The sequence below is a fragment of the Mytilus trossulus genome, chromosome 4 (genome assembly GCF_036588685.1).
Source record: "Mytilus trossulus isolate FHL-02 chromosome 4, PNRI_Mtr1.1.1.hap1, whole genome shotgun sequence".
Taxonomy (NCBI): domain Eukaryota; kingdom Metazoa; phylum Mollusca; class Bivalvia; order Mytilida; family Mytilidae; genus Mytilus; species Mytilus trossulus.
This window is the reverse complement of record NC_086376.1, coordinates 75,985,546-76,001,918: the sequence shown is the minus strand read 5'-3', so window position 1 is coordinate 76,001,918 and position 16,373 is coordinate 75,985,546. Positions and strand designations below refer to the sequence as shown.

The following is a 16,373-nucleotide window of genomic DNA, read 5'->3' as shown; positions in this document are numbered from 1 at the left end:
TCTTCATACATAATCAAACCTAATGCCATTTTCAAAAAGAGGGGTCTATGTACTCTTTTTTAAGTTAAATCCGTTTAAAGCATATAAAAACAGTAAACAAATGCATCTTTTCCCGACATGTCAATGTTTGACATAGCGAAAATAACTTTGTATGTTAGCATCGTCATTACCTCCCCTGTGACTGTATCATATGCCCTTAAGTGTTGACCACAAACCAGAAATATTACATATATCGCTTGCTTCCTTCACAAACACTGTATTAAAATCAGCTTTAAAATGGTTTAGATTTGTAGATCAACCCTATTTACCTCTAACTGGGTATTATTGAACCAGGTGTCACAAAGTAAAATGAAAATATTTGTCAAAAAATGAGGCAATTTAACTAGCATATGCTAATCATATAGAGCATCAGGGAAAAACATATTTAAAAGAGAAGAAACTTTACTGAAAGTATCTCAATTAGTTCTCCATTATAAGCATACTATATTTAGAAGGCGAAAACAATAGGCATAACATTTAATATATCTTTCATTCAACAAACAAACAAATAACTTTTATATCAATCATACTAAAAGCCAATATTTATAATATTGCACAAAAAACAATGTTAACATAAATACTCTAGATGTTGCTCATGTATTGTACCAGTCTAAAAATAGTAATGACAAAGTGCATGTTATCAGGAAAAATAAAATCTACACTCTAAAGCCAGCACTGTTTTTAATTGCCTGTAAAAATATATAACAAAATTTTGTTCAGAAGAAAACATGATGTTATACCTGAAATCAAATCAATTAAATTAATTAAAATAAAATATAATTTGATATCATTATATTGTACTGAGAGTTCAGATATGTACTTCAAGATATGTTGTTATATTCAACATTGTTTAAGCGTGACGTTTGGCATGCTACAAAACCAGGTTAAACTTACCATTTCTTCTTTAAAAATGTCCTGTACCAAGTCAGGAAAATTACCATAGTTATATTATAGTTCGTTTCTGTGTGTGATACATTTTAATATTGTGTTTCTGTTATTTCTGTATTTGAGTGTGAATTTGCATTGCTATAAGACATGCCACGGTACTTTTCTATACTAAATTCATGTATTTAGTTTTGATGTTATGCTTGTTTTTCTCATCAGATTTTGTCTAATGCTGAGGTCGTTTCTGTGTGTGCAACATTTGAATATTGCGTTTCTGTTGAGTTGTTGTTCTCCTCTTGTATTGGATGTGTTTCCCTCAGTTTTGGTTTGTAACCCTGATTTGTTTTTCTATCGATTTATGAGTTTTGAACAGCGGTATACTACTGTTGCCTTTATTTGCCTTTATTTGCAAATTCAATGTTTTTAAGTATTGTCTTTTTATAAATGTCAATTTTAGTTGCAATGCTCAGACATTTTGTTAAACTGTCAACACAACTGCATCATGAGTTTAAAACATTTTGCATAATTAATAGGTTTGGGTTACAAAAATTTACTGTATTAAACAATAATTTAGTTTTCAGTGTAAAAGTCAGGAAAATGTTAATATCTAATAGGTCGTTTTGTGTGTTGCATTTTAGTGTTTCTGTTGTGTTGTTGTTCTCCTCTGATATTTGATGTGTTTTTCTCAGTTCTAGTTTGTAACCGTTTTAGTTTGTCTCCTATATTTTACCATTCCCATTTATATAAATTTTATTGTTGATCAGTAAATTTAATAGTATAGTTTTAAGGATGTTTGCTGCTCAGTTTCAGAATAAATACCTTTTCATAAAACTAGTATGTATTGGGAGGAAATAAATTGAGGAATCAAAAAGCAAAAAAAATATTGGAATTTTGGCTGGAAAATATTCTCTCTTGATTTTTCATAGAATTATCATTGACCAGTTTAAGGTCTCAAATACTATTAGAAAGTAAATAAAATTGTATAAGACTTTTTACAGATGACTAATAATTATACATGTAAACGATTTTAAAAAAGAAAAATAGGGGTTCATGGGGAAATTTTTTTAAGACATTAAAATGAATAAGTCCAGAGGTTTCCGAAAATCTGACAAAAATTCCAAAACATGACAAGCAGACATCCTTAAATGCCATTTATTTTAAATATGTTTGTTTTAGGATCTCATATCATGATCTTTCATATTTCATTGTTGATACTTATATATGTGTATGTTTATGTTGAAAAGCGCTATGAGTAATGTTTGATATAATATATTATGTGCTGTTATAAATACTGTATAATAATAAAAAAAATAATAACCCGGATTTGTTTTTTCTCAATCAAATTATGAATTTTGAACGACAGTAAAGTACTGTTGCCTTTATTTAGAAGATTATTCAAATTCAGAAAATGTTAGGAGTAATAATATAGGGTTATTGCATGAATATTGGGGAATATTGTCCAGATTAGAATTTTATATTGCACGAGCTAGCGAGTGCATTATATGTTTTACGAGGGACAATATTCCCCAATATTCATGCAATAACCCTTTTATCGTATAGCAATATAAAATTTGTAAGCAAAAATTGGTTTAAACTAAGATTTAAACGTTGATGACGTCATGAATTTTAAAGATTTATTGCACTAGTGCAGTATTAGAATTTATTGCACGCTAACTTTTGGTGACGTTCTGTGGGAAATATTATATTGCTATACAATAATGTTATTTTTTATCTTACCTCTCGTACTTCTTCATTTCCTTTCGTTATATTTTCTGTTGTACCCACTGTGGTCTGTTCAATACTTTCTATGTCAGTTTCCTGTAAGAACACATATTCATATCAGTACTTTTAAAATTGAAACATCTGTCTACAGAAAACCCTGCCCCTTTAGCACTATCCTATTTCCATTTCCACTTACCTGCAAAATCTTTGTCAAAATACTATTTTAGTATAATTTGTATTTGTTAACCTTTGTGGATATAAATTTTCATAAATTAAGGAAATTTTGCATTTTCATCAATTTTTGGTTTTTGTCCTTTTGTCACAGTAGTAAAACCTGTAAAAATTGTGTACTTTGCTTAACATTTATATACCTGGTTCACATATACCCATGAAGTGCACCAATACTGATATCTTGCATATTAAAATGAATCAACAGTATATTTCACATCAAAATGAATTGCTGTATTAACATAATTAATTTTCAAGTTGATGTGACAACTTCATGGTAAAATTCCTGAAGTCCTTGATAAGTGACAGACAAAGGGATAAACAAACAGACTGGAAACATCTTTCTCCCTTACTATGATATATTAGGCAATGACTAAATATATTACAATAAAGTTTATATACATACAATCACCAATATCAGTTAAGTTTGGTAAATCAATTCAGCATTTTTCCATAAATATCTTGCCATATAAATGATATTATTCTAAACTTTTCTGACAAAAATACATAGTTGAACAGGATTTTGCTTGACAAATAATAAAACTCTGATGATTATATGAATATATAAATGTGCCCTTTATAACATGTTGTTTGGTGTGAGCCAGGGCTCCATGTTGAAGGACGTATATTGACCTAAAATGGTTTACTTTTATAAATTGTTATTTAGATGGAGAGTTGTCTCATTGACACTCTGACTCATACCACATCTTCCAATATCTATTTACAAGCTTTGTTGCAGTTTTCGAACCTATTGTTTGTCAATTCAGAAGAACAATCCACATAAATTAAAAGTACCAAGTAAGTGACAATTTTGGATATTCATTTTCATGAGGAGTATCTGCATTATAAAGATAACTTGATTAAAAGTAATAGACCATGACAAATAGGGCGCTTTAAGAATGTTCAAGAATTCAAAACAAATTAATACAATATGCTACTACATTTTGAAGATTAAGATTTCCTTCCATGAAAAAAAACTTATGTCCTGAATTACAGAATGACAAATGACAGACACCATGTTTTGGTGATTTAGTCACATAGACTGCAAACAAGTCAGAATATTTAAGATGGTTAAATATTGATATTATAGATAATGTGTTACTTGCAGATGATATTCATATGTATGAATTTATAATGACATAAAATTTAACATATTTAAGTCAGAGAAACTGTCTTATTTACCTCTACCATATGCCTTTTATTTTTCAATACACATTTTGTTTGATACTGTACATTCACTTCCAAAAGTTTTTTTATTTTATGTATGTGGTGTACTAATGTTGTTCAATCAAATTTATTGAACATCTTGTTATGTTCATTTTCAAAGATATTCAAACCACTTGTTCATTTTAAAGAATATCCAAGCCACTGCAATTTATTTACCTGCTCTAATACTTTTTCAGCAAATATTTCTTGTAATTTAGCTATTTCTAAAACTTTTCCCTCTATTTGGCTGAAAAATATAGTCATATAAATAATACAAAATATAAGAAATAATGTATGATGAAGGGACTGTTAGTTACTAGATTAATGTAACAGCAGTCAACATGATTTGGAGAAATAAATTCAGTGCAGAAAATGTTACCAAGTGTTATTATTATTTATACTTAACAGTGGTGTATAAAATATGTTTTAAGTGTTGTATACTCATGCCTGTAGTTAATTTTTTTTTATATACCTAGTCTACTATGGCCACCAAATTATTTTTGTAGCGTGATGTGATTTCATACAAAACTGCAAAAAGTTTTACTCAAAGTGTAGACTTAAGTAAAGGAAAGATAACTTTTTAAATCAGCAAATAATTTTTCACATTATTTAATTTTGCTTGTCTTTTTAAAAAGTTGCTAATCACAAGGGGATACTTTTATATGTTTATGAGATTGCTTTATAAGCAAAAATAACCCCTGCATGAAAATATTCATGATTACAGTTGTCAGTTTTCTTAATGCGTTTTAAGCATTTGTTTGGTATAGAGGTAAAATAAAAAAAAATGTGTTTGGTGCAGAGATAAAATAATCTTTTTTGTTTGGCACAGAGATAAAATAATCTTTATTTCGATTGGAAGATTTTTATAAATGTTGTTGACACAGAATCATATATCTGAGATGTATCAAGGATTTTTAAGAATTATGTCCCTCATAAAGTTAGATCTACCTTTTTTCTCATAATAACAGTTAACAGATTCACAACAATGTCAATTTCAAGAAAGCAGACAACAGTTAATTAGTCAATAACAGTACAGCATCAATGATCTTGAATATATGCCACTTTTAACTAAAATATAAAGGCACAGAACCAGGACATAGGAGCACAGAACCAGGACCGTTTTTCTTATCACCAGCACAGCTTCAGGACAATGCCGATTAATGAACTTGTACGACTTTTGCAATATAGTATTGTTGTAATATACTTTGCATGGTACTTATGACGCAATAGAGAAAAATTAAGCAACAAAACAGTCGTTTTATTGCCGTTCTGATACAATATTAACAAACCCACCAACACAGAATCAGGACCCACCAGCACCTGACAGGACCAAATCACCAGCACAGAACGGTCTCTCGCAGGACAACCATACCCACCGTGCTTGTGAACCGTCAAATATCACCAAAAACGAGAACGGGTCTGACATTAAATTAAATTAAGTAAATATGGAAATGAGGTGGAGCTTGTCAATGTTATCATTATCTGTGAAAATAGTTCGCAGAGCTCATGGCCTATCAAATAAGACCTCAGAGTAAGACAGAAAGCTACTGATACTAACCATTCATTAAATGCAGTACTATTTATATCATACAGACTAGTAATATGTATAAAATAAATACTAAAACCATCCAGTTGTTAAAAGTAAAAGTAGAAAATGAAATGAATTCAAATATTAAATGTTCAAGTTTGATAATAAAGTTAAAAATATTTAACAATAAATGCCTTCTGGCTCCCTCAAATATACAAAAGAGGGACGACAGATACCAAAGGGACAGTCAAACTCAAAAATCTAAAACAAACTGACAACGCCAAAAAATGAAAAAAGACCAAAGAATAAACAACACGAACCCCACCAAAAACTCGGGGTGATCTCAGGTGCTCCGGAAGGGTAAGCAGATCCTGCTCCAAATGTGGCACCCGTCGTGTAGCTTATGTGATATCAAATCCGGTAAATAGTCTTATTCGGTAGGTCACATTGATGAAAGGGAAGGGGATTGTAGATACGACGTAAGGAACATATCCGATATCATTTGTGAAACGGTTATTCCATAACGGTCAACCAACTCGTGATGGCGAACGTAAAATTTACGAAGGGATGATTTAAATTTCACCATTTGAAACTCTTGGTTAGATAGCTTCCTTATGAGCAGCAATCCTCTTTCAAGAAAGTCATGATAGGAAATACAAGCATGGGAATATCGTATCACTTGGGAGATGTATACCTCGTATGCAGGTGCTGCTGGAATTTTGCTACTTAGAAATGGAAAGTTCACAATTGGAAAGCAAAAATCATCTTTTTTGTCGTAAAGTTTTGTTTCCAACCGACCGTCATTGTCAATTTCTAGATGTAAGTCAAGATATGAAGCCGACTTAACTGTATCTGTAGTATCCTTTATCTCTAGTTTAATGGGATATATGCGTTCCACATAGTCACCAAATTTAAAATTATTTAGTGAAAGAACATCATCTATATAGCGGAAGGTAGAGTTAAAAGATATTGCTAACTTTTTATCTTTCTTCCTAAGAAGTTCCTGCATGAAATCAGCCTCATAATGATAAAGAAACAAGTATAGGGGCACAGTTTGTTCCCATTGGAATGCCCACAGTCTGTTGAAAAACACGTTCTCCGAACGTAACAAATATGTTGTCAATGAAAAATTAGCATCTTGATGAAATCAGTTTCAGAGAATTTTTTGTTTGAATCAGAGTGATCCTTTACAAATTCCTAAGCCAAAATACTTGTATCTACGTTGGCCATTCTTTTTTATGAAGCAAAGCAATATACTAACTCTTTCAATTGGTCTTTTAGTTTTGAATGTGGAATACTTGTGAAAAGAGTTATAGAAAAGTCAAATGTTTAAATACTGTTAAAAGATGAAAGAGAGTTAGATTGTATGTACTCTAAAAGATCTACGACTTCGAAATGCCTACACCTGCCGTACATGCATGTATAGATATAAGCCAAAAACTGCATTTTACCACCAATAATCTATTTAGCCATGAATGCCATCTTGGTCGATGGGCAGGTCATCTGTTATATTTTCTTTTAACTAAATACACTAGAATAATATTTTTTTGTTTTATTTGACCCAGTAGTTTCAGAGGATAAGATCAATTAAACAGACGACGACGGACGCAAGTGAAAAGAAAAGCTCACTTGGTCATTTTTGGTTAGTTAAGCAAAAAAAAGTGTTAGATGATCATGACCGTCATGGCTAAACATGGAAGTTTACTAAAATGAATCACAGGGTTGGCTTAATTTTTTTTCATTGTATAAAATTTCAAGTCGAGTGGGATATAGGCAATTAAGTTATTTTTATTACTTATTTTATGCAGATGACGGAAATCTGTAGTTTTATTCTAATTTGATTTGCCTTTTCCTTTGGAGAGCCCCTGCACTAGATAATGTGTGTCAGTATTTACACTACACGTCACAGTTTACACATTCTTGATAAGCAACACGATCGAGATTTATGTGATATATAGTTTTATAATCAGAATATATTGACATGATTCATTTATATCGTGATCATACTGATGAGGATATATTTTATCCGAAACATTTAACATTTTGATCGTTCTATTGTAAAAAAAATTTTGTAATATTGTACCCTTTTAGACTTGTTATATATCATATTTTGTAGTGAACTGTATCATAATTATATAAACCATCGTCCCGTAAGATTGTTTGTATGCACATTGAAAGAAAAATCTATGTGACGTATAAAATTTTCTGACGTCAGACACACAAATCAATGAATGTGTTTGAAGATAGATGATTTTGTGTTCTGTTAATTTGTTTCTTTTAAAATTGATATACGATGATGACTGTTTCCACAACAACCATTTGTTGTTTTTTTATGTCGATAATGGTACATTAGAACTTCTTTAAAATAATACAAGTTAGTCGGATGTTTTCCGTTAGCTACTTTATTTGATATGACCTACATTTATGTGTACACAAATCGGCATATGATGCCAAGTACGTCACCAATATTCGTGGAAAAAGTTCGTGGTGAGCACATGATTGTAATTTTATACAATCATATTTTTTTTACTTTTTGTACTTTTCAGATCAGTGAAAATAAAAATTGTTTAAAGACCAAGTATTTAATTTAAATTCTATTGACACTGAAAACCTTAAAAAAAATAAAAAAACTGAAACACCAAAAAAAATTAGAAAATATTTTTTGTTTTACTTTTTAAATTATCATTAGAAGAATAAGTCACAAAATAGAATTTAAAATTGCTAGTTACAGTTATTAAACAAGATGGGATTAAAGCTACTATTTAGTATTCTTGGTCCCTTAGGAATTATGATTATTTTTTTCTACATATAGATAAAGTTCGCATTTATACAACTCAAAGGTACTCAAACTGTTTTTTAAAGAATTGTCAACAGTAAATGTTCAGTAAATGTTAAATATTATTGAACTGAATCATTATTTTATGTTTCTTTCTGCTTATATTTCTGCCTTTTAAGTGGAACTTGTAAAATATTAAAAAATAAAAAAGATAATTTTAATTAAGAAATAATTGATGGGGGCTTGAATATATCGTTATTTTACCACGGATTGGCCCTTTATGACAAATATGTTACCCTGCGATGGGTAAAATATCGGCATAATAGGGCAACCCGTGGTAAAATCTAGATATATCCAAGCCCCCATGAATTATTTCGATTCTAATAGGACAAATACGGCAATTTTTTTGGATCGAAGCGCTCTAGGTGGAGGCCAATATTTGCCGTTCCCATAAATTAACGCACTTTTAGATTGGCGTAAAAGAACGTCCAACAAACAGAATAAGTGACATGCTCAACTTATTCACAAAACTTATTTAGATAGGTTTGTATGAAAAAAGTAAAATCACAAAAATACTGAACTCAGAGGAAAATCAATTTGGAAAGTCCATAATCACATGGCAAAATCAAAAAACAAAACACATCAAAAACGAATGGACAAGAACTGTCATATTCCTGACTTGGTACAGGCATTTTCAAATGTAGAAAATGGTGGATTAAACCTGGTTCTATAGCGCTAAATTTAATGACAATTTACTTATATGTCTTCTATGTATAAAAAAATATGGGCTAATACCACATTTAGTATCTTTTGTTTACGTTTCCTTGTTGTGATGATTTTCGGTATCAGAAACGTGTATTTCCCCGTAAAATGCTTAAATTATAACGTCATCATTCTTTGACGTCGGGTACTTCATTCATAAAAAAACATATGACGTGGGAATACGATCGGAACAGCCTATGCAATATATTCATATTTTACCACGGGTGTGTACTCAAAGCGTTTGAAGGACGTCATGTTAGAATTGTGATACACAAATCTTTTATTTTTCTAAACAAATGAAATTATAAATGCACAATAAATTAAGTAGTCTGTTGTTATTTATGTATTATTGTCATTTTGTTTATTTTCTTTGGTTATATCTTCTGACATCAGACTCGGACTTCTCTTGAACTGAATTTTTATGTGCGTATTGTTATGCGTTTACTTTTCTACATTGGTTAGAGGTATAGGGGAGGGTTGAGATCTCACAAACATGTTTAACCCCGCCGCATATTTGCGCCTGTCCCAAGTCAGGAGCCTCTGGCCTTTGTTAGTCTTGTGTTATTTTAATTTTAGTTTCTTGTGTACAATTTGGAAATTAGTATGGCGTTCATTGTCACTGAACTAGTATACATTTGTTTAGGGGCCAGCTGAAGGACGCCTCCGGGTGCAGGAATTTCTCGCTACATTGAAGACCTGTTGGTGACCTTCTGCTGTTGTTTTTTTATTTGGTCGGGTTGTTGTCTCTTTGACACATTCCCAATTTTCATTCTCAATTTTACAATAAATTAAAACTGTTTATACAAATCCTCTTTTATATAAAACTCAGTAATCAACGTTAGTTCAACTTAATTTACAAGAATTTTGCTTGATAACTTCTTTTTGAAGCTCATATAAACCAAAAGTCATCTCATGTTAAAAACATATGTCTGTTAATGTTAAAAACATATAAAACATACAAGATTATGACACTGATTGCGGTCCATAGATTTTTTTGGCCATGTAAATCACGTGATATTGTTCATTAGAAAGTAGCGTAATCAGACTCTAAAACGACGGGATTCATTTAGTATGTTGTTGTTGTAGGGATATCCTGCAGCTATCAAACCATGCCATTGATGACGTCAATAACACGCATGCTTTAGAAGTCCATGTGACTAGATTGCCATCTTTTTATGATGCTATTAAATGCAAGGGATTTACCTAAAATTAGAACATTGGAAAACACCTTGTTTTTCAGACATAAACTTGTATAAATTTAAAGGTCTGTGTCATTAAAATCAGAGTTATTTGTTAAAGCAGACAGGACTAACTATACTTGTTTGATATTATGGAGAGAAGAAATTCTGCTACTTTTACCAGGCACGGAAATACTAAGCCAATCGATGATGATGATGGTCAAATTGAAATCACAACAGGATGTGGCCAATATATATTTGGTAAATATAAACAATTATAATTTTGCTATATCACCACTATATTAGTCTAATCATGATGTTTTGAATTCTTAAGATTTACTTATAAATAATTACTTTCATGTACTGTGAATTATTGCATGCATTATTTCGTTCTTTATGATTACCTTTTCTTCTGTTTGATACCGGCGTCACACATCAGCGTATAGCTCCGAAGTACGCCGGCCATGGTGAAAAATCATGTACGCTGCCAATACGTACGCAGGTATTTTTGTAGATACATTCAACCTGTCAATCGTATGTGTATCGTATGCAAAACGAGCTTTAAGTGTGTATTTGTCATACGAGAAGCGTGTGTCTGGCGTTTGTCTAACGTAGATAGCATGCACGCTACGAAGGAAAAAAGTCTCTTGAACGTATTTGAGACGCCTCCAAGTCGTATCTGGGACTATAAACTGTCTTTTCAGCGTTTAATTGTTGAGTGCTTGTTTCCAATGCACTTGTAGCGTTTGTATTACGTGCGTGTAGTGTACATGTATACGCCTGACAAACACTTGAGCTGGAAAATTTTCATGCTACATAAAATTTCCTGGAGTTGTAGCGTTCACCAAGCGTATACCTTTGCATTTCGACATACCTCCAACTTATGCAACACGCGTTTAACGATTCCTTAGCGTTTTTCTGGCGTGCGACTAACGTATAAGACTTTATCAATTTTCTCTGTACGTCTTGTGCAAGCCGGCCTATACGGCAATGTGTGACGCCGGCATTAAAACGAGTGTGACTACATCCTTATCACTCTGTTTTACCATTCATTTATGTATAGCTTTATAACACAAATGGGCAAGGATCTTTTAAAGCAGCGCATATTTAGGGGAGGGGAGTATATTATTATGTTAAACGACACCTCTCAGTTTTTTTATTGATAGAGTACTTTCCGTAACGAGCTTCCATTAGACTTTTCAATGATTTATTTCAGACATTATTCATTATTTTTTTTACATGAAAGCTCCATTTCTTGGCTTTTTTGAAATTTGAGAAAAGAGCAATAACAAATCGTTTCGAACAAAACTATAATGATTTTTGCATTACGTTCTTTTATAGGATTTCAATGTTATATATAATAATGATTTTTAATCATATTTATATTGCAGATTCTGAAAGCAATGAAGAAAAGAACAAGTTGTTTCAAGTACCACACCCAACGTCAGACAATACCGAAAATTTGAAGCTTTTAAAGAAGGTTGAAGTGACCCATCGTAAAGGTTGTCAGACGAACTTCGCTGAAAGAGGTAAAGCACTGGCACCGCGAAATGAAATTGATACAAGCACAAACATTCTTGTGAGGTGTAAAATCCCAGACGATTACAGTATTAACAAAACAAAACTTTCTGCGAAAAAACACAATATTGCAAAACGATGCAGAAGATTGTGTCCTTACATATTTTCATTTTTACTAAATGGACTAATGTGTGTTGGGCTATATGTCTATTTGAAATATGCAAATATCAAAAACAATATAGAAAAAGAAAATGTCAATATCACAAACCATGTCACAGCACATAAAAAAATGTTCGAAAATTTGAAGATTAACTTTGATTTTCAAAACAATTCCGGTAATATTGGATGGAAACTCCTGGCCACAACATTTCTGAAATTAGATGAAACCGGCACAAATATTACTTTGCTCCAGTCTGGATCATATTCAATCGACCTTTCGCTGAATTTTGATAACAGGCACAATGAAAACCAAACTTCTTTATATGTTTGTATTTTAAACAGTGGTGACAATGAAGACGACTCATGTACCATTGAAGTTCTTTTAGCATACTCACAAAAGTCTGTGCATGTTGGAATTAATCTGAACTTGCAGAAAGGCAATGCTATCTGGGTTTATGTTAAGGGATTACATTGTATCTATCAACGTTCTAATGTAAACCACATGACGATTAGAAAGTATGATTAGTAGAGAGGACAATAAAATATTGCTGGCAGTGTCGGTGTTGATTGACATGAAATGTAGGAAATTATCCTTAGAATTTGCTTCAGCTATTTAACCAGTCGTCTAGCCACTGGTACAACGATAGACCTTTCAGAGAAGAGTCAAGAGGTAGACTTACAGTTTAATGGACTTATGACTTTTATGACGAATAAGAGTAGAAACATTGTTCCGTTGCCTGACACCGTCAGATTGAGCGTTTGTATGGAGTTTGTGTCTTGTATTTATTTTGACTTGTTTCAGACGTTTCAACAGTACAACATGAATAGTTATTGGTCTATGCAAAAAGTTGAACATTTTAGAACATGGACGACTCCGCAAAAGAACTCAGTTTCGGGTGAAACTCAAATCAAAGAGAGCTGAAAAAAGAAATCGAGAAAAGAAATCTAAAAAACAGAAACACGCAATGGAAAATTGTATTTCATGTTGATATAAACTAAGTCTCATAGAAGAAGAAATATATCTTGTAAGAGTCTTTCAGTCCTAAAAAACAAAACATAAACTATATGTTTTTACAATTGTAAAGGAATTTGAAAGACTATCTCGGTTAATAGATTAGAACTTAATTAAACATTTAATTAAAATATTATGACAATATTACATAGCTGTTTTGATTTAGATTGAGTTGGAATTACAATGACAAAATAAAAACCAAAAGCAATACTCGTATGTTAGAACGAGACGAATGAATGTGAGGTTAGCGGTCGGTTTGTTAAGAAGCACCTTCAAAATTCGTTTGCTGGCTTATTTTGAATTTTGGCTATTGTCAATTACTTGAATATTGAACTAGTCCTTTGCAGAATTTTTTCTACACCACATGCGCATATTGACAATCAATGTCTCTTCACGCTCGAAACCAAAATGACTCATTTGATGTTGATTGTGTACTGGTTGATGTCTTAGAAAACATGATTTGTGTTCATTAGTTTTCTTTAAAATTGGTGGTTAAGTAGACTACTTATTGACGAGAAAATAGCATCTTCCTTTTTTATATGAAGAAATTAGATTCAAAGGAAGGGAGACAATCATAATTTATTTCATTTGTATAATAGATTGATCATCACACATCTTAACAAAACAGTATCAACATCTTTTGTATACTATTTTGCTGAAATTATTTTAAAATCTTTACATGCTCAATAGATCTTTACTTTGTGTCGTTTTGGTTTGGGAATGCATAAGTACACGTCCACTTGCACTCTGTGTTCTGGTTAGATGTATTTCTATTTGTATTTGTACTGACGAGTTAAGCGTTTTTACCTGATTTGTATAGTTTGTTCTTATGTTGTAATGTAACACCACTGTTCCAGGTTAGGGGAGGGATTAACTGCTTTCAAACATATTTAACACAGCAACAGTCTTTAAGTCTTTGTCCCAAGTCAGGAGCCTGTAGTTTGGTGGTTTTCGTTGGTTCATGTCTATCATATTAGTGTTACGTAAATTGTTTTGTAAGGATTCATAATAATATGATAAGTGTAACATTTTGCTCTGAAAATTTGACATTATTTTATGTTACACCTGTTGGTATGATAAAGGCAGCAATGGTATAGATAAACGTCATACATCGATTGAGAGGAAACAAATCCGGGCTACAAAATTTAGCAGAGGCAACACATCAACTATAATAGGAAAGCAATGAAAAGATAGAAACACTGAAGTGCAACAATAAACAAACGACAAGAATTAACACTGATAAAAAGAGTAAAATTCGTTTTTAGTGACTTGAACACAATAAATGTTGTAGTCCTATTTAATTTTCATGCGAATTCTATATGTCTCAATATGATCAGAACCTGGCAGTGCATATTTGGTTGCCTTCTTTGATTTATTTTATTATTCCAAGGTTGAAAATCATTGCATCTGATGAATAATTATGAAATAAGAGAACTGTGGCCTAGCTGATTTAGATGTACTTTATAAGCCGTAACCGTGTAAAAAATCTTAAAAATTATTTGTTATTTAAATTAAAAAAAGGATTACATAATATATTTGATAACTAAATTAATCAATTTTATTGCAATTTTCTATGTATTGATGTTACTCCTAATAGGGCAAGGATGTAATCATTGCTTTTGGAATAAGAACATTAAACGTCAATGACATGGAGATCGAAACAAATGTGTTTTTATAGACCACTATTTTTATTAAAATGCCAACAAATTGACTCATCATAGATAACAGGATTAAAATGTTATATTTAAGCGTTTTGTCTACAATTTACACTCGATTTAAAAAAAAACTGACAAAGAATGGAGATTAACAATATTTCCATCTATGCAATTGTTTCGGTACGCATTTTATGAAAATAATCATACGAAACATTTTTTTTAATTTTCAGCGTTTTTCAGCGAAACCACATTCTTTACCTTCTTTAAACTCTATAACCAAGGCGGAAACGACTGAAAATATGTGTTTTTTGCATAGATATCAATATAATTCAAAGTCAAAAGTTCACGATTTTTCTATTTCACACAAACATATTTAGATGTAGACCGTTGCAACAACTATGCAGTCAGAAACACTATTTCAATCGATAATAGCGAACAATAAACAGAAAAACGTTCAACCTTCAAAACGTGACAAAAAATTATCAAAACAGCTGAAACAAGTGCAACCCTATACAGGTATTTTACTAGTAGTAAAACTAATTTCAGTATAAAGTAAAAGCTCAAAAATACTAATCTCCGATGAAAATTCAAACAGAAAGTCCCTTATGGTCGATGACACTGCTGGTGGACGTTTCGTCCCCGAGGGTATTACCATCCCAGTAGTCAGTACTTCGGTGTTGACATGAATGTCAATTATGTGGTCATTTTTATCATTTCCTGTGTACAAAAATTTGAATTTTTCGAAAAAAAAAGAATTTTCTGATTCCAGGAATAGATTACCTTAGCCGTATTTGGCACAACTATTTGGGAATTTTGGACCCTAAATGCAATTTAACTTCGTACTTGTTTGGCTTTAAACATATTTTGATATGCGCGTTACTGAGGGGTCTTATGTAGACGAAACGCGCGGCTGATGTACTCAATTACAATTCTGGTACCTTTGATAACCATTTACACCACTTGGCCGGTGCCACTGCTTGTTTGGCTTTCAAAATATTTTGATTTGATATGAGTGTCACTGATGAGTCTTATGTAGACGAAACGCGCGTCTGGCGTGCTAAATTATACTTTTGGTACCTTTGATAACTATTTACACCACTGGGCCGGTGACACTGCTGGTGGACGTTTCGTCCCCGAGGGTATTACCAGCTCAGTAGTCAGCCTTCGGTGTTGACATTAATATCAATTAAGTGGTCATTTTTATAATTTCCTGTTTACAAAACTTTGAATTCATCGAAAAACTAAGGATTTTTTTATTCCAAGAATAGATTGCCTAAACCGTATTTGGCACAATTGTTTTAGAATTTTGGACCCTCAATGCTCCTCAACTTCGTACTTGTTTGGCTTTATAAATATTTTGATGTGAGCGTCACTGAAGAGTCTTATGTAGAGGAAACGAGCGTCTGGCGTATTAAATTATAATCCGGGTACCTTTGGTAACTTTACACCACTGGCTCGAGGCCACTCCTGGTGAACGTTTCGTCCCCAAGGGTATCACCAGCCTAGTAGTCAACCCTTCGGTGTTGACATAAATATCAATTATGTAGTCATTTTTATAAATTTCCTGTTTACAAAACTTTGAATTTTTCGAAAACATGGATTTTCTGATCCCAGGAATAGATTACCTTTGCCGTATATGGCACAACTTTTTTGGGAATTTTGGACGCTAAATGCTCCTCAACTTCATACTTGTTTGGCTTTATAA

At 32.0% G+C, this 16,373-nt stretch overlaps 2 protein-coding genes across 3 annotated transcripts in view; one reads left to right on the top strand and one right to left on the bottom strand.

The window, feature by feature from the left end:
• Positions 1 to 503: 503 nt before the first annotated feature.
• LOC134715986 (syntaxin-18-like) overlaps positions 504 to 16,373 on the bottom strand; it is a 44,461-nt gene continuing 28,591 nt past the window's right edge. The window contains exons 9-11 of the mRNA XM_063578616.1: positions 4,258 to 4,327; positions 2,662 to 2,742; positions 504 to 728 (exon numbers count right to left, since the gene is read on the bottom strand). Of these exons, the coding sequence (XP_063434686.1) occupies positions 696 to 728; positions 2,662 to 2,742; positions 4,258 to 4,327 (184 nt within the window). The 3' untranslated portion in view covers positions 504 to 695. The remainder of the gene's footprint in view (positions 729 to 2,661; positions 2,743 to 4,257; positions 4,328 to 16,373) is intronic.
• LOC134715987 (uncharacterized) lies at positions 10,172 to 13,221 on the top strand. 2 transcript variants are annotated; one of them, XM_063578618.1, is made up of 3 exons: positions 10,172 to 10,585; positions 11,716 to 11,853; positions 12,344 to 13,221. In XM_063578618.1, the coding sequence occupies exons 1-3, from the start codon at positions 10,477 to 10,479 to the stop codon at positions 12,385 to 12,387; spliced, it is 291 nt and encodes a 96-aa protein (XP_063434688.1). In that variant the 5' UTR covers positions 10,172 to 10,476; the 3' UTR covers positions 12,388 to 13,221. The 2 variants fall into 2 exon arrangements, with proteins under 2 accessions (XP_063434688.1, XP_063434687.1); XM_063578617.1 differs by having other exon boundaries at positions 11,716 to 13,221.

What these genes read in the sequence shown, in the direction of transcription:
- LOC134715987 (XM_063578617.1), top strand. Translation starts at nt 10,477, where the DNA reads ATGGAGAGAAGAAATTCTGCTACTTTTACCAGGCACGGAAATACTAAG. An exon ending in ATGTGGCCAATATATATTTG is followed by an intron (nt 10,586 to 11,715) that starts GTAAATATAAAC and finishes TTTATATTGCAG; the next exon opens with ATTCTGAAAGCAATGAAGAA.